The sequence below is a fragment of the Echiichthys vipera genome, assembly GCF_963691815.1.
Source record: "Echiichthys vipera genome assembly, chromosome: 6".
Lineage (NCBI taxonomy): Eukaryota > Metazoa > Chordata > Actinopteri > Perciformes > Trachinidae > Echiichthys > Echiichthys vipera.
The window spans coordinates 24946695-24968910 of NC_139831.1; the positions used below are offsets into that span (position 1 = coordinate 24946695).

Consider the following 22216-nt stretch of genomic DNA (forward strand, 5'->3'; position numbering starts at 1 on the left):
TCAGACGAGAATGGAGCAACAGTAGAAAACGGGACAAAATGAATGACCAGAAACTGTAGAGATCATCCTACCCCATTGTGACTCCCCCAAAATAATTTTTAAAATGCATATAGGGTCAACCATGCAAAACAGGAGGGGTGTTACACCGGGTTTAAACAGTATAAAAATCATTGACCTACTCGCAGAAATGGAGGAGCATAAATCCAAGGCACAAAGATTAAAAAAGCCTCATTACGACCTACAGCAGTGGCAGAACACAGAGACAGCAGCTCCATGACTGTGGTTAACACTTTGCTCTTAATCCGGACGGGTATTTCACAAAGGAGGCTTAGAAAACTGGACTTGTGGAGGAAAATCTTGCTTCATTAAACCATATTTTACAGCCTGGCTTTGAACGGTTTCACTTAACTTTACTGCGGCTTTAACTTAGTCAGGTGGCACGCACGGTCCTGCATATGAAAAGCAAGAAATGGAGGAATGCACAATTTCAAATCATGCATATAAAAAGGCATTGCACCTTTCATGTAGTTGAAGAACAACACCTGAGAGACTTCAGACTCTTTCCTCTGCCCTACAATTTACATAATGCAGCCAACATGAAATAAAAAAAGGAAATAAGATGGATACAAAATGTGTTTAAGTAAGAGCGACGGGCTCGGAATAAGTTGGAAACTTAAACTCGCACCAATTTTTTTTTATTTTGTCAAGTTTTAACGTTGTTCCTTCTACAATAATACTTCAAACTGGTTTTCTAACTGCAAAACAAAAAGGTTAAAAACAAAGGTCATGTGATCAGATGACAGGAGTTCTATATTCACAATGGCGCCGCCTTAATCCTGCAACCTGATCAGGTCTGTCTTAAAGTTACTGTACTCATTTCCCTGCCGTCCATCCAAGAATTATCGGTTAAATATAATTGGAACTAGCCAAAGTAAGTCTAGCTTAGGTAGAGGTTAGCCCTCTCTGTGAAATATCCAACTGCTGAGTTTTTAAAGGCTTGCATCAGTCTGGTACAGGATGTGGACTCCTGTTGACAGGTCTTTACACTTTAGAAGCATGGGGAAAATGAATAGTATATGATGTAATTGTGTTTCCGGCCAGTGAATGATCGATTTAGAACCATTTTATGAGCGTTGAGATTCACAGAAGCTACTGTGTCTCTAGTGTGTATTTTTGTGGGATTCCTCAAAGTGTCGAGGCAAACCCACACAGAACACGTGTCATCCCCGGGACTCCCCGGTCTATTTTTTGTTCCCCTCTGGTGCCCTTAGAGCAATGTCCTCTCCACAGACAAATCTCTGAACTTATAGGCAGTATTTATAATGATTGATCAGGGCTCCTAGTTTCACAGTGAGCTTTCTGGTGTCACTGCAGGGAAATAAAATCAATGGATTGATAAAAATTAAAAAAACAAAAACAATGTCAATCTTCATGCAGCCTACTCAGAAACTATTTTTCTACAGTACATTTCTGATACGAGTCAGCTCGGGGAGTTTGCTTGGTGGCTGTCCTTTCAGCCCCTCAGGAGCTGCGGCTGACAAACAGATGGTTCTGAGCTCAGGATGGTGGATTGAATGGACTGAAAGCTTCAGTAGCGTTTACTCACGTCTTGCTTTTATGTGGATCACTGTTGGCCTAGTCATGAGTCCCTCGTGTCATGTTTAATACAACAGTAGTGCAAGACATTTTGTACCCTGTTGAAGACTCTTAGGAGTCGGTATCTTTGCTTCTGTAGAAGCTTTTTAACCGTTTATTGCATCAGAGTGCCCCAGATTTATGTTTCCCCATTGGTACGTCTGTTGGATTCAAGCTTGGTCTGACAGTCCAAGAGACTGAAGGAATTTTTTTTTCTTAGCAATAGGAAAGAAAACACAGATGATTTAAACAATGAGACAAGCATTCGTTGGCAGTTTCGTTGCCCATGCATACCTGTTTGCATTTCATCCCAAAACACTTTGAAACCTCCAAAAGGCATGAAAAAAAACACAAAGTTCTCTCTACAAAACACATTCTCAGCCTGACAGATCTGTGTGTTCGCCATTTATAGAAATGAAAATGATTTTGTATTTCGGAATTTATCAATAAAGTTCCAAAAATAACAATAAATTCTCTACAAGAATCATTTGCAGTAAACATAAATTGAAAGTGTTCAGCAGGAGGGAAGGATCGTATTTCATGCTGCCGTCTCAAGTGGCTAAAATTCTCTCTTTCCTTGTGAACCAATCATTCCCTTCATTTTTTTTTTCTGGTGGGAGAAAGTCCAAACAGGGTGATGTCCAAAAAAAAAAGGAAAAAAAATCAGATTTAGTTGATCTTACAAAAACAAGCAAAAGACTGTTTGCCTTTGACGGGTAAGGGAGCATGTTTACGGTTAGAGCCTCAATGAGAGCTGAGCTTTAGTCAAATCCCTCCTCTTCTTTTCATTTCTGTCCAAAAACAGCTTTTATGTGTCACTCCAGAGAAGACTAACAGTCAGGAACAAACCAGACCGGTACACTCACAGACCTCAACAGAGCAGACCAGCAGATACCAGATGGCCTCTGGTCTACGGCTTCACTACGGTAAACTCTTCCATGCTGATGAAATGTGTGTATTCATGTGTTTTACAAAGACAGAAAAAGAAAAAGCGAGAGAGACTCTACGATGGTTTATGACGAGTTGCCTGTGTGTTTCTGAGTGTGTTTTTCTGAGTGTGTGTGTGTGTGTGTGTGTGTGTGTTTCAGTGTGTGTGTGTGTGTGTGTGTGTGTGTGTAAGTGAGAAGGTCCTCCAGTGGTGTATCTACGACACTCCGTTCACCAGCGGAGGAGCGTCCTGTTTGTCCTTCTTCATCCCTCGGTCTCTGATGGGTCTCGGATGGTGATGGCGAGATGGGCCTTCGCCAGTTGCGTTGATGCCGCCCTGGGATGAGGAAGGCCCTCCTCCTCCTCCTCCTCCTCTCCCCCCTGAGGAATGCTGCACGCTGCGCTCGTTGTTACCGTCCACACGGATCTGTGGGAGAAAGGAAATAAGTACAGTCTGGTTCCACACCTCACAGCTACAGGAGGAACGGAAATATGATCAAATATGATAAAAAAAAAAACGGAACCGTGACATGGGCCGCAATGTTATCATATGGGGCAATTCGGAATTGTCAATATATCCACTAAAAGTGCTTGTTATTATTAACATTATGGAAAAGAAAACCCTACAGAGAAATAAAATACAGTTCTGGTCTGTTTGTTATCGTGTCTTAAGTGTTGCTGATGGAGAAGTCTCTTTCTAAAATCTTGCCAGAACATGTGAATCACGCCAAATTTGCGTATTGAGTCTTTGCATTGACTTTTTATGCGCAAAAAGTTCACTTTGCATTTGGCTTGAACACAACGTTAGGATTTAAGCACAACACAGAAGGTCATTGTAGTGGTGAATGTGAGTGTGTGTGTGTGTGTGTGTGTGTGTGTGTGTGTGTGTGTGTGTGTGTGTGTGAGAGTGTGTTTTTGTGCGTTACCTGCAGAGTGTCTTCCTGCGCTCTTGTCTTGGGGTCTCTGACATGACGAGGTCTTGGCTCGCCCCACTGCATGTCGTCACCTACACCAAGACAGACAGTCTCAACATACAGGTCTCATCCTTGTTCTCATCCCCTCGTTGGATGATAACAATGTGAAACAAACCAAAGTGGTATCAAAAACCACTACGTCCATGTCATGTTGCCAAAACCTTCAAAAGCCCCTGCAGTCTCAGGCCCCGATCAGAGAGTGCGTTTAAGCAGCCTGGGGTTGCTTTTTTTAAAATTGTTTTAATTGAGAGCAAACACTTTTGCTGCCTGCTTTACATTTGCACGTTGAGTTTTTGCAGGAGCGCTCTGAACATCAAGTTGAAAAAATTTAAACTCACAACAAACAGACACAGCTGGAGATACTCTGTGTGAATAGGATGTCTTCAACCAAAAAATGCAGTATTGTGTTTTCAACCTGCTGGCTGGTAGAAGCTGAAAAATGGGGCTAAATTTATGTGTCATAAATTAGATGTATGTCAGGGGAAATTCTTTTTCTTTTTTTTATATATAAATGGTGATCTCATGAAAAAGCAAACACTTAAGATGAGAATTTATTAGGGAAGGGAGTCTGCAGGGATCTCATTATTTGACCCGTTCCCATTCTTCTGGCTATAATTTAACGAGAAGCATCTCAAACTGTTGCTATCGCTGCATAAAGATCAATGACGACCGATGATAAATAAGTGCCTACCTTTATACCCTCCTCCTCCTCCTCTTCCTCTCCCCCCTCGTCCCCGCAGCCCCCCTCCTCCTGCTCTCTTCCTCCCGTCTGTCCGTCGGGGCAGGGTCCCGCCTCCTGTCATCAGCTCCTCGGTGGGGGCCAGCGACCAATCGCTGAGCTCGTCTTTGTGGTCCGACTCCGTCTCTGAAGCGTTGGACGCCTCGGAGTTGGTGCCTGGGGGGGCAGAGTGCACGAGTCAAACTTCATTTAAACCGCCTTGGAAAGACAATGTGGAATTAACCTTTGAATAATTGTTTTGTTTTAAAATAAAGTCACCACCTGGGGGAAAGACTCTCCATTTAGTACTTTCTTTACTCATGTACTTTCCACTGAAATACCAGAAACACTCATTTTACCCACAAATGGGGTCACTTTGGATAAAAGGTGAAGTATTTACCTTTCATCAAATATGGCTGAACATAAACTCGACCTAGGACAGAAAATCAGCTCTTTTGCTCCATCAAAACCAAGGAGAGAGCTTTTACTAGCTAAGTTCATTTTGTTTACCTTGTATGTGTAAAAGCAAAGTATTTGTATAAGAAGGCATGAATAGAACTGATTTTAACACCTTTTAGTGAATTAACGTTCATCATTTTTTCCTACCGGAGGTGAAAGCTGCCCCTCCTCCTCCTCTTCGGCCTCTGCCACCTCTTCCTCCACCATAGGGCTTCCCTCCTCCTCCTCCTCCTGCTCCTCTCCCCAACCCTAGCCCCATGCCGTTATCGAACACGTAGGTTTTGTCTTTGAGGTTTCGGGGCCCCGTCCCTCCCCCTCCGCCTCCCCCTCCTATCTGTCTCAGCTGCTCGTCGATCTGAAGACGCTCCAGACGAAGTTGATCCACCTCCTGTGGACATGAAGAAACGGGAAACCATGTAAATGACTATGTCTACACGCTGGTGCAAGCCTGCTGTTGATTCTATCTTCGCTCTATTGGAAAGGGCAGAAACAACAGCTGATTAGTTTATGCCGAGTGAATCTCCAGGACAGCCATCATTTGATACAAATGGCTACTGGAACAAAGGAGGCCCTAAATCTCTCCATTCTCCTGATGGCAATAACTCAAACCATCAGCTGATTGTGTTCCGTCTGTTTCAGGAGCCTCCCAGTTAGTTAAAATGTTATTCATATCATATTAATAACTAAGCAGATGGACTTTTAGTTCTGTATAAGGACCTTCAGTACTTGGAAGTGGCTTTTGGAAAAAAAGGTGTGCTTATAACAGTGGGCTATTGTTATTTCAACATGTAAATATATACATCTTCTGTCGCAGTGTATATATTTTATTTTACTATGTATAATGAGTTTGACTGACATGAAAGTCTTACATCTCTCCTCATTTTCTTCTGCATTACTGTCTTTGAGGGTTTCATTATGATGTTGTGATGTTTGTCGTCATCACTTTTGTTTTAGTAACTAATTAGAGTTGAGGATGCACTGAACGTGAGAACGTGGCAGGCAGTGATGGGAATCCTGTACGGCGTTTACATGCTACATTATCCCTCTGCTGACTTACACCTGCAGGTCTCTTAAAACCAGGATATAATGTTGACATGTGCAAATAAGTAACCAAGATATAAAAAAAAAAGGAAAAAAATATTTCCTGGGATACCATTGTGCATGCTAATTAGCATTGGGCGGTGATGGCCGAGTACGTCATCGGTAAAAAGGGAAGGGAGAAAATGTATTTAGAGCCGGCATCTGTCTCTGTGAAGGATTTATTAAGACCATACCGGAGTTTGTGATAGTTAGAACAGTTGAAAGACAATTTTGAGTTTTATTTTGTTTCTGTCCAGTTTGAATTACATGTGTTTTGATGAGTTAACATGGTAATTGAGCTAACGTCTTAGTTTGGTGAAGGAGAGAAACTTGAATTGTATACTTCCATTTAATGTGAAGAAATATGTCTTTCCTTGACAGTTTGTGACTTTATAAGAGGAGCGAAATCTCCGCTTGATATTGACGAGTTGACGATGGCTAGTTGGAAAATTTTAACATATGGCCCAACCCTGATGCTAATGTCCTCATCTTAAGGAGGCCACCATTTAATTTAAATAAATATAAACATAAATTTGGTCAGTGGTGCAGCGAATATTTGTCACCATTAATAGTTCAAAGGTATGGTTTCAGCAATTTGGGAAATACGCTTGTTGCCTTAATCAAAATATAACGCTACGAATATTTTATACTTAAACTAATGGACTCTTGCCATGTCAGTTAATGTAAACTACTGCTTGCACTCTGAGTTCTACTTGTATTCAAAGTTCAGCGGCAGAAATCACTTTTGCACTCCATTTCTTTCCAGACACGAGCAACATGTCACATTGATTTGTTTTTGTTTCTTACTGCGGTAGTAAATCGGGTTTCACAAATTGTGGAAAATCACTGGTATTGGCATCGACTACTAAATTTCTGCTATTGTGACACCCCTAGCTGCTAATCTGCAGTTTTGTTTTAACCTTTGAGGAAAACCAGACTACCCTGTTTCCAGTATTTATACTAAGCTAAGCTAACTGTCTCCTGGCGGCAGCTTCATATTTAACAGGTGTGAGAGTGGTATCACTCTTATAACTCTCAGCAAGAAAGCAAATGTATTTGCCAAAATGTGGAACTACAGTGGAGATCAAAATTAGAGAACAACTAATAAATACTTAATTTTTTCTTAAATACTGTTATTTTGTATTGTTCAGAATTTGATAAAATATCCACTGTGGCTATACTACTGCTCTACAAGCATGTTTTTCTAAATAAGCAAGGCACTTCAACAAAAACCTTTGTTTTGGAAAAGGGCAGTGAGCAAAATTAGAGAAGATGTAAACAATCTTTTCTTGAGGCTTTAGGATTGAAAAATTAACAGTATCTGCGCCCACAGGACATCACTAGTTTCTCACACTGCTCTTCTTTGATCTTGGTCCATTCTGACTCAGTCTCTTCAACAGTTCAGTAACTGTAGTGGGTTTATTAGCCATTACTCTGTTGCCATGGATTTTCCAGAGATTCTCTATGGGGTTTATATCTGGGGGGTTTATTGATTCCATATTCTTAGCTTCAAAGAACTGCTAAACCCGTTTTACAGTGTGACAGGGGGCGTTGTCTTGCATGAAAATTGCAGCTGATTGGGAGACAGTTGCACTCAAGGTTTTGCATGTTGCTGAAGCACGTTCACATAAACATTTGCATTCACCCTGACATGTAGCTGTACAAGAGGCCCAACTCCTGCTGCAGAAAACATCCCCCAAACCATGACACTTCCTCCAAATGTAACTGACTTCTTTACACACTTTGGGTTCAGTCTTTTCCCAGTCCTACGCCCAACATAATGTTTCCATCAGACACAAATAAATTGAACGTACTCTCATCACTGAAGTCACTCTGGACCAGTTCTCCTCTGTTCACACAACATGCTCCTCAGCAAAGACAAGTCTAGCCTTTTTATTCTTTCCACTGATGAGAGGTTTGGTCACTGCAGAGTGGGCTTTGAGTCGAAAAAGTCTTAAGTGACGAGACATTGTGTGCAGAGACAGATCCTTGCTCTTTTCAGCACTGAATTGGAAACCAACTCCAGCTGCAGTGTTGAACTGATTTCTCATTGAGAGTCTTCTCATCATCCTGTCCTCTCGTGCACTTGATTTACATGGACCGGCCGTTTTGAGGGACTTAAATGAATCTGTGTCCTTGTAAAGGACATCTTGCAAAGTATCCAGGAGAGCTGCCAGATAAATATGAGTGTTCAAAAATTAAGTAAATTGTCACCAGGTGCCAGATTAACAACAAAAACTGTGAGGGATCGAAAGTGTTCTCTAATTTTGCTCACTGCTTTTTTCACAAAATAAAGATTTTTGTTGAAGTGCCTTGGTTATGGCACTAGAACAGCAGTGATCTAGCCACTGCTGATATTCTATCAAATTCTGAACAATAAAGAACAACAGTATTTTTAGAATAACTCAAGTATTTATTAGTTGTTCTCTAAATTTGAGCTTCACGGTATGTCTTCATACATTTGTGTGAATTGTAAAGTTCTTTTGTCGAAAAATATTTTTTTGCCTAAATTTGGATTTTCTGGATCATATAAATACAAAAATGTTAATTCACAGTCAAAAGGGTTGGTCTAAAATGAAAACTTGATACAGGATGTTATTAGTGGTGATTATATGTACCTTAAGGTAGTTGAGGTGGTAGTCCAGCAGTACTGTAGCATTGGATATACTTTCCTTGGTCCCCACGAATACAAATGGCACCATTCCCTGTGAGAGGTTTAGAAGGAATGAAAGAATAAATCCTCCTGTCTTGCATCGGATAGATTCTCAAATGGTGCATACTAGCAGTAGTGAAAATAGATTCATTATTGGAATCAGAGGTTGGTGATTTAGGGGGGATGGGGGTTGAGCCTGACTTCAGTGCACGGTTCCCACTGACCTCGTCTGCTGCTGCCGCCGCTGCTGCTGAGGGCTTTTTGTCATTCTCAGGCTCAATACGAACCCGAACCACCCCTGACTTATCAACCACTTCCTGGATCAGTTTGCCATTTTTGCCAATCACCTTCCCTATAAGGGCAAAAACATCATCAGTGACAGTCTGCCATAACTTTGAAGTTTAAGTCTTAAATAAATTCAAGCTACTGCATGAATAATCTCATTGTCTCAGACGAGTGACGTTTCTCACCTACTAAGTTCCGGGGAACTTTGATGACATCTTCCGAGAACTCCAGGAAACATCTTGCTATACGGACAGCATCCTGGTCCTTAGGCAAACAGCAAGCACAAAACAAATGTACTGGATCTTCTGTCACTTTCATATCCCACTCAAGTTTAATGTTAACATAAAAATATATACAACAAGGCGCTCTGAAATGTGTTTCCATACATATATGGAAGGTAAGCATCTCAAACTCAGGACTGTACCAATAACTCCAGGCACAAGATGGACACCTCCATCAGTGTGTCAGTTCATCCTCCTACCTCTCCGTATATGTGAAAGGTGCACGTCTCCTCATCCAGGTCTATGTTAGTGACCCCAGGGACTTTACGTGCTTGCTGAATGTTGGCACCGTGAGTCCCGATGGCCAGACCCATTAGATCATCACGGACAACAAACTGTTCATGAAACCGTGACGCCAGCTGTCTGGAACTCTACAGAAACATAACCAGAAGGACAAACAGAAAAACATGGACAAAAACATTAGAACTGAGTAAGTAGGCGTTAAATGATTCCCGATTGGCAATCCTTTAAAAAAAAGCCTGAATCACTTTTAACTGCAAAATGTTGCAATTATACATAGATACATGGACACACATACTGCTGAAGTTGCAGTGGTTCGTAATCCTCATTGTGTGTGTGTGTGTGTATATATATATATATATATATATATATATATATATATATATGTAAAGACCTACCTCCAGTTGTCTGTTGGCCTCTTCGTTCCTCAGCATGAGTGACAGTTTGGTGCGGAGGCTCCTGAAGTGCATGTCACTCATCATATTGGCCCGCTTTGTTGTGACCTCATTCACAGACTGCAAGAACAACCAAAGTTTAATTCACACACTGACTTTAGAGCATGTTACTGATGGAGGTCATCTTCAAATGATCTGATATTGATTCAAGTCACAATCAGGGAGGGTACCCTAATCAGACTGTATAAATGGGATTATCTATCCATAAAAGCAAGGAATGTCTGTCCGTACGTAACCGGTATTTTGTTTGGACCAAAAATGCCAAAAATATTGTTAATATTAGGGATAGGCCGATACTTTTTTTTGAGCCGATACTACTTTTGCTTCCTCAATTTACATCATAAAATTACACAATGATGATAACAAATGTTACGTGTCTCGATTTTAAAATAATGAACATTTATTGAACTTAAAAACAGCGTCAGCAGGATCATGGAGCTGTCTGTGGACGCCTGTTTGTAAATAATGCCAGGAAAAAACTATCGGCGGACACAGCAGCCCACATCGGCCGATACTGAAACACCTTTTACGCAAATATCTATCACTAGTACATTTACTGGGTATCACACATATCTTGATGAACTTCTCCGTTCTCCTTCCTCTGCTCTGATTGCTCTCTTTTGGTCGCTCACAACAATTCTCCTTTCAATCTCTCCTCTCTCTACAGCAGTGTCCTGAAGGGCCTGTGTGTAAATCAGCGGCTGCGAATAGTCAAACCTTTCTTTTCACAGACAAAAGACACTACATCGCTGCTAGTGTGAATAGTTACAATGTGAAATATTCTTCGTCAAACATTTCAGATTTTCTTGTCATTTATTAAGCACACCCCTGATGTGTAACAGTCTTTTCGTTAGGTGTTAACACCTAATTCATGTGAATAGGCTTTTATCTTCTTGCTACCATGTCAACATTGATATTTGCAGACGTTTATTTTGGTGCTTAAAATTAAGTTTTTAATCTGCGTTTTTTTGATATTTGTTGTTTGAATCTTGCTTTTCATGCATGCACACACACGCATCTCAACACAACACATCTTCTCTTCCAGCAAGCTGTAGATGTAGTCTGACCTAAGTTACAAGGTTAAATAGTAGGGATGAGTGAGTACGGCATTATCTGTTTCTGTATCTGTTAACCATATGAATTATTCAGATCTGTACTTGGAGTGGGCGGGGCCTAACAGAAGTGGGCAGGATAAAACCTGGAAGTGGGTTGAGTTGTCTTGAAATGGGCGGCACTTTAACTGACATGTTATTTTAAGCATGCAATTTATATGGGTTGATCATAAATTGTTATATGTATTGCTGATTAGAAACAGGACAGCATTGACATTCAGCTTTAGATCAATGGTTTTCATCACGATAGCAAACTATTTACAGAACAAGTTTTGCAACAATGAATACAAAACATGCGGTTGCAATTATGAAGTAAAATGTAATGAACAAGAGTTTTCATAAGCAACATAACTTTCATTATTAACTTTTAATTATGATCAGTGTGGTTTTTAAAAAAAATGTTGGTTCTTTTTTATTGTGTGTGTGTGTGTGTGTGTGTGTGTGTGTGTGTGTGTGTGTGTGTGTGTGTGTGTGTGTGTGTGTGTGTGTGTGTGTGTGTGTGTGTGTGTGTGTGTGTGTGTGTGTGTGAGTAAGAGAGAGGGCGAGCCACCATGGGCTCAGCAACTCGCCTGTTTGTGTGGCGGGCCTGTGCCCGGGAAGCACAATCAAAACAGCATCAACTACTGTATTCAAGCCTGTATGTTTATATAATGCATGTAGTGTTCCCTTGTATATTCCTTTGTTTTTCTCTGTGTCTATATGTCTCACCGTGTTTGGTCAATGTGTGTTAGTCTTTTTCTTAGATTAACTGTGTTTATGGGTCTGTGTGTGTCTCAGTGTGTGCCATGTCTGTAAGTGACTATGTGAGACTGCCTACATGTACACCTCTTTGTTTCCAACTTTCAAAAACAGGCTACATTCGGGCATGTGTAGGCTCATTGGGCTACCACTTTTCCATAGAAATACTTGCTTTTTACGGGCAATGCACTAGTTAGAAAATAAATTCAAGCAATGGTTAGACACCTTTTGTGTTTATGTTCGATGTGAAAAAAAAAGGGTTAACGAACCAAAATGACCAGCTGCTTTTTCTCTGAGTCGTAGGTGACGTTGAACCCTCCCACGGCCTTTTTGAAGTCTTTGTGTGCTGATTCCTTGGAGCACCTGTTAACAGAGTTACACAAATAATTCATGTAAGTACTTCCGTAATTATTACTGATTATTTAGGAGCATGTGTGCACATACCTACAATTCATCAGAGGGTTCTGCAAAGCTGAGACACTTCGCTGACCTTCTAATGAAGCATTACTTATTCTTTACAAACGTGCATCTGTAGCAACATCATAGCCATTTATTAAACGCTTAGAAGAGTTCGATTTACAGGTTGTGCATGATCAATCCTACAGCAATGTGTCTCTCATCCTAAACTGCTGCTACATATTTCAATGCTATATTAGTGGCTTATACCACTGCTGTCTACAGGCATTAACATTGTGTCACTTTAAACACTGTGTTCCCCTGACAGATGCGGCAACACATTCAGGCTCTGTTTAAAAGTTTTATCCTGACAAGGTACTGATCCGTGTAAGCATCCGTCACCTGACTAATACCTTTGGCACAGCACCCAGTGCAGAATCATAATCACTTTGAAACTGAAACGCTGTTGAAATGAATGGATTGAACAGAAGCGCAAAACCCTGTTGGAATTTATCCAACCAAAAAGTTAGTCACATGAGGTGCATTTGTGGCACATATCAAACTTACATCTGCCGTAGATCCTCAGGTACATCCAGTCTGATCTTGATGAAGGTGGTTTTGGTGGCCGGTTTATTTGGGTTGACCGGCCGTAACCGCTCTAGCGTCACTATCTCATTTAATGTAGCGTCGCATGCAGCATACTCTATTACGTAAAACTAGAGACACATAGAGACAAGGACAATGTCAGTTCCAATACATCAAATGCACACATCAGTTTAAATAACAGAAGAATATGGGTAAGACTGAGAAAAAAATTGACAGAAAGAGAGACAGAGGAAGAGAGGTAAAGAGAAGAGTGTAAAGTGTAAAACCAGTTCAGAGAAAGAAAAAAAAAAGGGTTACAGCCTAAACTGAATCTTCCAATCACTCTTTCAAAAATTGGAAGGAAACTCACAAGCACCTATTATCCGAATCAACCCCTGCCTCTGGAGGAATGACGTTATATTTAAGCTGATTATCTACAGAGTCACTACAAGAACCTTTTACATTCATCAGGTATTCAGAAACATTGTAAGAACCAATGGAAACTAACTGATGTAACTGTTGATGTGAATGCAGCTGCTGTTGTGATTCAAATGATATCTTAAAGCCCAGTTCAGACCAAAGATGCACAACGAGGTGAGTTAAACTACCGCGACGACTCGCAACGTTCCGAAACCTGCCAGTTCAAACCAGTGAGATGAGAAGAGACGGTGGATCATCTCCATAGCAACGGCGTTACTTTCGTTCTAACCTCTGACTTTTCAGGCTTTTTTTTCACAACTGGATATTATTCGTAGCATCATAAAATACAGGACAGAGGTAGTGAGATACTTGTTAAATCGACATTTCACTGTTTGTTCTCCATTACGACACTCCCTCTTCCAGTTAAGTGTACGGCTTCCTCTACTTTGCGGCCGACTTGACCAGCTGACTTTGCTACGAGCTGATTGGCTGTTGAAACCGGTGGCGTACCTTACGTTCTAAAACCAGCTGCTGGAGACCTGACAAGTTGAGGCAACAACATCAGCTGGTTTGAGTCGAGGTGAGACGGGTCAGTTCACAACACTGCAACGTTCTAAAATGGTTTTGTTTTGTTGTTACTCTTTGATCTGAACTGGGCTTAACACCCAGCCCTACATTCTACCATGATATTGTAACCCAGACTTAGAAAGACTGCATTCTAAGGCCTACCTCTCCTTTGACCATGCGAACCTTGGCCAGCCACCATCCACATGGCTCCTTGTCATTAGCCCTGGAATATACCTGGCAACGATCACACACAGTCAATTTCACAATGCTTTCCACTCACCCCACAAACCTGAGATGATTACAACAACATCTGGCACAGACAATACAAATACTCAAATATAATACACAGATAAACTCATGTGGACTCTTTTAGCACTACTGAGGCCATAAAAACATATTACAAAACAAAGCACAAATGATTTACTCATTTGTATAAATGCGATATGGCGTGAACAGATGCAGCTTCTATGATGATTTTTGAGGAAGAACAGTAAAATTCCTCACAAATATTGTTCTGTTTTCAGGTGATTAGACTATTGTGCCTTACCCTTGAAGTGTTTGTAATTTTAAAAAAAGTAATAGAGCAAATTATCTTTATTTTGGATCTTACAAACGCACTGAATATAACAATCGAGAAAAAAACAAACGAAACAAAGAAATAATGGCTACTGCTTTTTTCTCCTCATTTTTCTTTTCATGTCGAACGTGGATGTGTAAATGTCCTTGTTATCTGTTCACTTCATCATATGTTGATCAACATAAACTGCAGGAGGAAAATAAACTTAACGTGGACCATATAATCCATGCATCAACTCCTTTCTTTCTGACTCCAGGTATTTTTCTGTGACAATCCCTAAAACTTGGAAAATAATGAGCATTAAAAATATTTTCTACAGCAGGAATGTATTCTCCTGCATTTTCTTCTCTTTCACTCCAACTAGGCTCTCTCTGTATACCAAATGAACCACATCTCATGGTAATATTTATTTTCTGAAACAGTTCTGAAAGTATTGAATCAGTCCCACCTCGACCTCATCGCTCTCATTAATCTCCTTGCAGAGCCCTGTTGGAGGAGGAAAACGCACATCCTGGAACGGGATTTGGCGTTCTGGCTGCCAACTGGGACAGAGGGACACACACATTTACAAAAATAAGTGTGAGTTTCATCACTGGCAAAAGGTTCACTTTTACAGTAGATTATATTTTGTTGTATATGCACGTTACTCACTTGTTTTCAAATGCCACAGTGACAGATCCTTCGTGAACATCCTTCACAAAGGCCTACAAGAGACACAAACGGGAAATAAGTTAGAATAACAGGGTTTGACGTAAACGGTCAATACAGCATCGTACAGGTATCAAGCATGTACAGATGTTCCAATTCTGCTACCAAAGACATGACACTAGCCCAAAGCTGTTGGCAACAAAACAGTCTAGATTATTCTCATTGGGCTTGATTCTTATCTCGCTTTGGTTGTACACACAACTGTGTCCATGTGTGTCAAGTGTTGCAAGTAGGACATGCAATGCCTAGAAGGAAAAAAAAGAGACAGAGAGCCCAGTCTGTGTCGGTTGCATTAGCCTGACAAGAAAGCTAGAAGTCAGTAATGGGTGAAACGAAGCAAAAGGAGAAATTCTCAAAATCACCCGTGATTCAGGGAAAGCTTTTATATTGCACTAAGATTATAACCTTCGACTTGTGTCTGTACAAAACTGTGAAGTAAAGAAACATCACAAGACTGCACCAAATTCAGCATTTTAGAATAGGTGAAACTAACTAGGGCTGAAGCAATTATTCGAGTGTCTAGTTACCCGATTACAAAAAATCATCGAGGCAAAATCGCTGCCTCGATGATTCGTTTAATTCCTATCTAGCGCGTTATGTGGCCTGTTCGGCTTAGAGATCTTTGATCCACAAGGAACGTTTTTGAGGATGCACACCACTACATCCAGAAAGGGCAGAGAATAGTTTGGGATCATTTCACACTTAAAAAAGAAGCCAAAACGGTGCAATGTGTCCACTGCAAACTAGAACTGTTATACCGCAACGGCACGACATCAATGATTCAGCACCTGAGCGCCTATACTTGCAGAGACACCTGCAGCACCACCACAATTCTCTGCTAAAAGCAACCCTACCGTAAAGAAAATACTGAAATTTTAAAATAGTCGTGGACTCAATACCGTGTATCTTCTTGTCTCGTGAGCTGAGGGTCTCGTCAAACCCCTTGAATGTATGGTATATTTTTTAATATTGTACTGTCATGACAGCGATACGTTGCATCTTCAAAAGTGCACAATCAAAATTTGACACTGAATTTAAAACAGCGCATTGTAATTTCTGCATCCATTATTGATATACGGTGTGTGCTCCTAACATTTCTGGTTGCGCCCTTAAAATTTTAAGTTGGGGGCCACAGTGCTCCTAGGGAAAAACGTTATTCTGGAGATCTGAGTAAATGTGTGAGTGGCATTCTGTACGCTGCTTGTTATTGTTACGGTAAACAAGAAGAGAGCAGGTTGCTTAATCTATTTGTCTTTGAAACCTGTTTGCATGTGTTTCACATAGTACACTTATTCATAGTAAATTGCGAGCGTATTGCCTACCACACACACACACACACACACACACACACACACACACACACACACACACACACACACACACACACACACACACACACACACACACACACACACACACACACACACACACACACACACACACACACACACACACACACACACACACACACACACACACACACACACACACACACACACACACACACACACACACACACACACACACACACACACACACACACACACGTTAGTTTTAGGGTGTGGTGTAGTAGCCTAACAAAGTTATACTGCATACCAATAGAATTGTTTGGTCACTGGATCGCTTAGAAAATGGCCATACAAGTTTTTCCTGAGCCAACATTTGGCCTAACTCAGGAGCAAAATTCCTTAGGTTGCCGAGTTTCATATGATACCAATATTATTACACTAGCTTTAAAAGGGAGCCAACTACACCCTCTCAAGCACAGTAATGTCATGCACTCTGTAAGTCTCAGAGGGTTAATTCAAAATCAGTAGTGTTTTTGAGAATTGATACGGTGTCAAAAAACATTAAATCACAATACTCAACAGTGTATTGATATTCTCTTACATCCTTAAGTGCATCTGGTCTATGATAAACAGGTAAGGTAGCTGCGTAAGTATGAAATACTATAGTGTAATGTGCTAGCAGTTAGGTGCAATGTGTGAGATGTCATTGCCACTAAAAACACAAGAGCTTTAATTTAAAAACAGAAGTTGTACCGCAAACACTTTTTACTGGGTTTTTTTTCGAAAGGTTTCTGGCAAATGATAACCTTCCTTTTCTACTACCAGAAGCAAACTATGCTCTCATCACGAGAGGATTTACTGTAGAATGGTGGGGAATGTTTTCTTGGAGCAAGAACAATGACTGGTGTTACATGAAAACACAAAATCTAGCCTGGCATCACCCTCTCAGTACATTTTCGATTTCCAATGGGTGTTATCAATGATGCAAAGCAAAACGCTTCTGGGGGCGATTGGGTAAACTTACAACCAATTAGAGCCATATACCTAAATGGTAAATTAACTTGTACTTATAAAGCACCTTTCTAGTCTTCTGACCACTCAAGGTGCTTTTACATTACTTGTCACATTCACACAGACATTCATACACTGATGGTAGAGGCTACGGGCTCATTATCTAATCTAATCACTCAAACCATATTCACAAACCAATGCACAGCACTTTGGGGTCTTACTCAAGGACACTTGGACATGCGGACCTGAGGAACCGTGGATTGAACTGCCAACCCTCCGAATGCTGCTTAGGGCACACTCAGACTGTCCACCCGTACCGTGCCTAAGCAGGTTTCACAGGTAAAGTCTAGTTTGTTCGACCAGTGTGAGTGCAACTGTACTGCGTCTAGGTGCGGTACGCTTGCCGGCCACGGACCATTTGGGAGAGGTGGGCTTTTGTAAATGCATGTTTGCACATGTACGAGCACAAGCGTGCGCATGTGTACGAGCACCAGGCCTACAGCGGTTTTGACGTAATTTTATGTGCGCCTGTTGGGACATAGAAAAAAGAAGGAGGGACCATGCACGGACATTTAAAACAATGGCGGCGAAAGGTTCACGTTGGTGTGATGCGGAGGTGGAGTGTTTACTGCAGATTTGGTCCCATGAAAATATTCAAAAACAGTCGGACAAGACGCACAGGGGGGAGAGGGAGGGGGGGACCAGTACCCTAAAGCACGGGGCACGGTACGGATGGACAGTGTGAGTGCGCCCTTAGTGACCTACAACCAACTAAAGCAATGAAACGTGGTGATTGCTCTGTGAAATACAATGGTGGCCAGATCACAAACTTTCTTATATTCCACCTAAACAGTAAACTAAATTGCACCTATTTTTATGTGAGAAAAAGGAAGTACAGTAACAGAATATTGAGTAAGATTTAATCAGCCCTGTCTAGTTTGACAGGGTTGGTCTAAGTTTTGTGAGCCTTAAAAACTGGACGATGGCTGATGGCTGGTCAGTCATCATCTTAAACCCGCCCCGCATGAGATGAATGGTTGTTATTGGTCTGCCCGCAGCCAGATCAGCTGGAAGTCTGTCTGTATGGGAGTGGAGCCAGACCTATCTGCCAGAATAAATGATACATGATACATACATTGGGTAGTTTGACTGGTTTCCAGGCTAGTGAAAATCTTCTCTTTCTAAAACAAACATTGGTAATTTACAGTAAAATAAAATGGTATAAATTTAGCTTTATCAAGAGTCTTCAGCCACTGCACTATTCAGAGCTTCCCATAGTTAAGACTCAATATATTGTATTTGTTTAGTGTTCATTAGGCAAAATGTTGAGAATTATTCTGATACCTGAGACGTGACAACCCCTTTCTGGTAACAACTAATGACTAAGGGCGCACTCACACTGTCCATCCGTACCGTGCCCAAGCATGTTTCACAGCTAAAGTCTAGTTCGTTTGACCAGTGTGAGTTGCCGTCCACGGCCCGTTTAGGAGAGGTGGGCTTTTGTAAAGCACGTTTGCAAATGTACGAGCACGAGCATGCGCACGTGTACGAGCACGAGGCCTACGGTGGCTCTGACGTCATTTTATGTGCGTAGAAGTGCCAACTTCAGGGATTAGCATCCTAAGACATCAAAGTCCCCTTTCTCACCAAGTGGACTACTGTAGCGCACCAGGAAACACACCTCTGTATCCTACAGCTCCAGGTACACGACGGAAATTATATGATATTTAGGAGTAATACATTTTATCCAAAGTGACTAACAATATTCAAAAAATGGCCCAACATCAACTTCATCAAACATACTTCAAGTACTACATTTAGAGACAGTAAGAGGAAGATGTTTTTTATCTTTCTTTTCTTTTTAATTAATTGAATTAACCTGAAGAGCCAGGATAGCAAACAGACAGTCACAGTTTAAAAAAAAAAAAAACAGATCAAATTTAAATGCAGAACAGTATATCGACATGCTATTTATTAGGACACTATCCATACACCAAGATAGTTATCTGGCTAATGTCATGTACTGTATTGCACATAATACTGATTTCAGGAGACCCTTTAACATTTCAGTGAACAGAATCAAACACTGGCTCAATGTTTGTGAATGCACCACTGCATCAGAGCCCACATCAGTCATTTCTGAAGTGAAAATGGCAGTTCAGTCTAATAATCTAGCTAGCTTTACAGCAGCAAAGTCTGCGTTTTATTCTAATTGAGCAGTTTGTGGATCCTGTTAAACTAATCTTCTGAAAATTGGCTAATTGCCTTTTAGTGCTATAATTTGATAAGAACACCTGCCAAACAACAATTCATGTCACCTTTTTGTGACGATTCCTAAAATGCCAATAAAATATGTTTTTCTTAAAAAGGAACACCTGCCAAATTAATAAAATGTCTTTCAACCTGTGTGCCAAAAATCAAAGTTTGCATCTCTAAGGTACTATGAAAAAAAGACCCAAGTACATCCACTGCTGATGTTGCCACCTTTAACTCTGGGAAATCTAAAACGATAGACCTTTTTCGGACAGGACAGATTTATAATAAGATGTGGTGCTTTTTCATTTATTGATACAAACTGTCTTATTTTACTCTTTTAACTGTATATTTATGTGATGGCTGGTTAGTGATTTCTTTCCTTCTGTCCATCTTTTCTGCTTGTTTCTCCACCAACTCTTCTTCAACCGCTCTTATCCCCAAAGCTGGGAGAACATCTTTTTCATCCCGCAGCAAAACTGTTCCAAAATGGGTGTTATCACTTTGGCTAACTCAGTTCTTAGACCATTTCACAGCTGTAAACATAAACATGTGTCCCAGTTTATTTCTTGTTTGTAAATGGCATCAGCTGACAGGAGGTTAACAAGGACCCAGGCTGTTGCCAACCAATCGAATTCCATTGAAATGGTAAGAGCCCTTGAAAGCTGAGGTGAGAACAGGACCTTTTCAAAGATGTAAACACACACATTATAATGTGTCCCAGTTTATTTCATGTTGCACTGAATGTGAATGACATCAGCTGACAGGAAGTTAACAAGGACCCAGACTGTTCTAGCATGGAATTCCATTAAAAGGTCAATATGTTATATACAAATAGGTAGTTGGAATGTATATTTTTTAAAAAACACTGATTATATGATCAACACCTGTTTGGCAATATCTGACCAAGGACCAATAAGCAAGACACTCGGCTCCTGCCTGGCAAAAGACCGCTCCAAGCAGACCCCCCTCCCCTCCCAGTCTGGGGTATAATGTGATCAACGAGCCAATACATAACCCTCCAAATACCTGTTCGTCCTGAGGTTACTTGTTGACACGTCTCTTCAGAATAACCCCAAAACTCTCAGCAGCTTTAATAAAAACAAATTTCGTGATTTGCTCAATTGGGGAACGTGTGGATAAAGCAAAAACAACACCCTCATTTTGCTGCTGTTATCCTAAATTAAGCTGTTACTTTGGCACTTGTGCCTCTGCAACCAACCCCTGCCCATCACTTTACAGATAACAGACGGTTACAATCAACATTACGAATACAACAACAATTTATCTGGTTTAGCAACGTTATCATCAGCAATAAGTCACATATAAAAGCCAGCAGCATTGAGAGTACAGCAGCATCTTCGCGTTAGCTTTGTTTACAGATTGTCAGCCTCCTCTGGACAGAGACACCGAGGCCCGGAGACACCAGCAGCAAGTACCGATGTCTCTCCGCTAACGACACTTTCACATTAGTGAGCCTAACGTCTGGACATGGTGTGGTAACTGAGATGGCAAAAACTCGACAAAAGTCGTCAACTCACCTTATAAAAGGCCCCACTTGTTCCCCTCACTTCCACGACCAGTTCATCCATGACGCAAGTGACCACAGCTCGCTAGCTAGCTAACCACCGTTAGCGACGTCAGTAGCTAGCGAGCTAGCTGGCTAGCCTTACGCTAGCCCAGGTAGAGTTTGCTATCGTTGGCTTCGCTTGCTAGCCAAAATAGCCAGCCAGTTTGGATGCAAGAAAGAGGCCACGCTAAATGTGTGTCACCGTAATGTTGTTTACCGTTTTTCACCGTATATGAATCTTGCGTTTTGTTTCCTGCAAATTCTGATTGTTCCGGATGTATGATAAATGAAAAGCGAGTTATGTAGCAGGCTGTGTTAGCTTGTGCTAGCTGGTTCTGTTAATGTTGTGTGATTAGTGGTGGAGCAGCTACTGCTGGTTGCATCTCTCCATGTGACGTCTCCGGTTCTTCCTCTGCTGATGTCCGAGGCTGGTTACACTGCTCTCAGCCTGCTGCTGCTCTCCACAGGTGATACATACTTACAGCAGGACAGTTCGCCTTTAAAACGACCGTTGTCTGTATTCCGAAATGAACCTCATCCAAATCAAAACACATATTACAAGTATCAATCTTTAGATAAGGCAGCTTTATTTCTATAGCACCTTTCAACAACAAGGTAATTCAAAGTGCTTTACATAAAAATAATTATAAAAAACTAGCACATAAAATAAAAAATAAAAATAAAACCAAGATTATCAAAGACATAGGTGTTACAGTGCAGTACAAGCACTTAATAAATGGTTTTGTTTACTGAAAGTCTTCAGTCTTCATTTAAGAGAGCTGAGCGTTGCAGTAGACCTCCGTACTATGGATCTTATTTAACAATTTTATGCGAAGCACTTTGTGACTTTGTATGTAAAAGGTGCTATAGCAAAATTAACATATTATTATTATTATTATTGTTAAAATTATTATTATTATTAATATTAGTAGTAGTAGTAGTATTATATCAAGGAGCCATATCTACCGTATTCCCTCATTTTCTCAATTATTTAACCATCACCTTAGAATATTTTTTTTCATTGTATACACATATAAATGGACATAGACAACCATTTATTAATGGGCTACTGCAAATATACAGAGGAGATCAAAATAAGAAAACAAATTATAAATAATTGATTTATTCTGAAATACTGTTGTTTTTTTATTGTTCAGAATTTGATAGAATATCTGCTGTGGCTATACAACTGCTGTACTAGCAGGACCCACAGGACATCACTAGTTTCTCACACTGCTCTGGTTGTATCTTAGTCCATTCTGACTCAGTCTCTTCTACAGTTC

General features: G+C 40.7%; 1 protein-coding gene across 1 annotated transcript; it reads right to left on the reverse strand.

The window, feature by feature from the left end:
• Window positions 1-679: 679 nt before the first annotated feature.
• On the reverse strand, window positions 680-21271 carry fmr1 (fragile X messenger ribonucleoprotein 1). The gene is made up of 15 exons (XM_083915712.1): window positions 20905-21271; window positions 14754-14806; window positions 14551-14644; window positions 13688-13759; window positions 12521-12669; window positions 11827-11920; window positions 9651-9767; window positions 9213-9383; window positions 8917-8995; window positions 8671-8798; window positions 8412-8498; window positions 4861-5101; window positions 4228-4431; window positions 3489-3568; window positions 680-2989 (listed from the first exon to the last, which is right to left on the reverse strand). Exons 1-15 carry the CDS (start codon window positions 20953-20955, stop codon window positions 2780-2782), a joined length of 1830 nt encoding a protein of 609 aa, XP_083771838.1. The 5' UTR covers window positions 20956-21271; the 3' UTR covers window positions 680-2779.
• Window positions 21272-22216: the final 945 nt, after the last annotated feature.

Bases quoted from the DNA above. Each gene is read 5' to 3' on its own strand.
- fmr1 (XM_083915712.1), bottom strand. From the start codon at position 20,955: ATGGATGAACTGGTCGTGGAAGTGAGGGGAACAAGTGGGGCCTTTTAT. The intron at 14,807-20,904 runs GTGAGTTGACGA...TGTCTCTTGTAG, and splicing joins CAAGTGGGGCCTTTTATAAG to GCCTTTGTGAAGGATGTTCA. The intron at 8,499-8,670 runs GTCAGTGGGAAC...AACCTCTCACAG, and splicing joins CGGCGGCAGCAGCAGACGAG to GGAATGGTGCCATTTGTATT.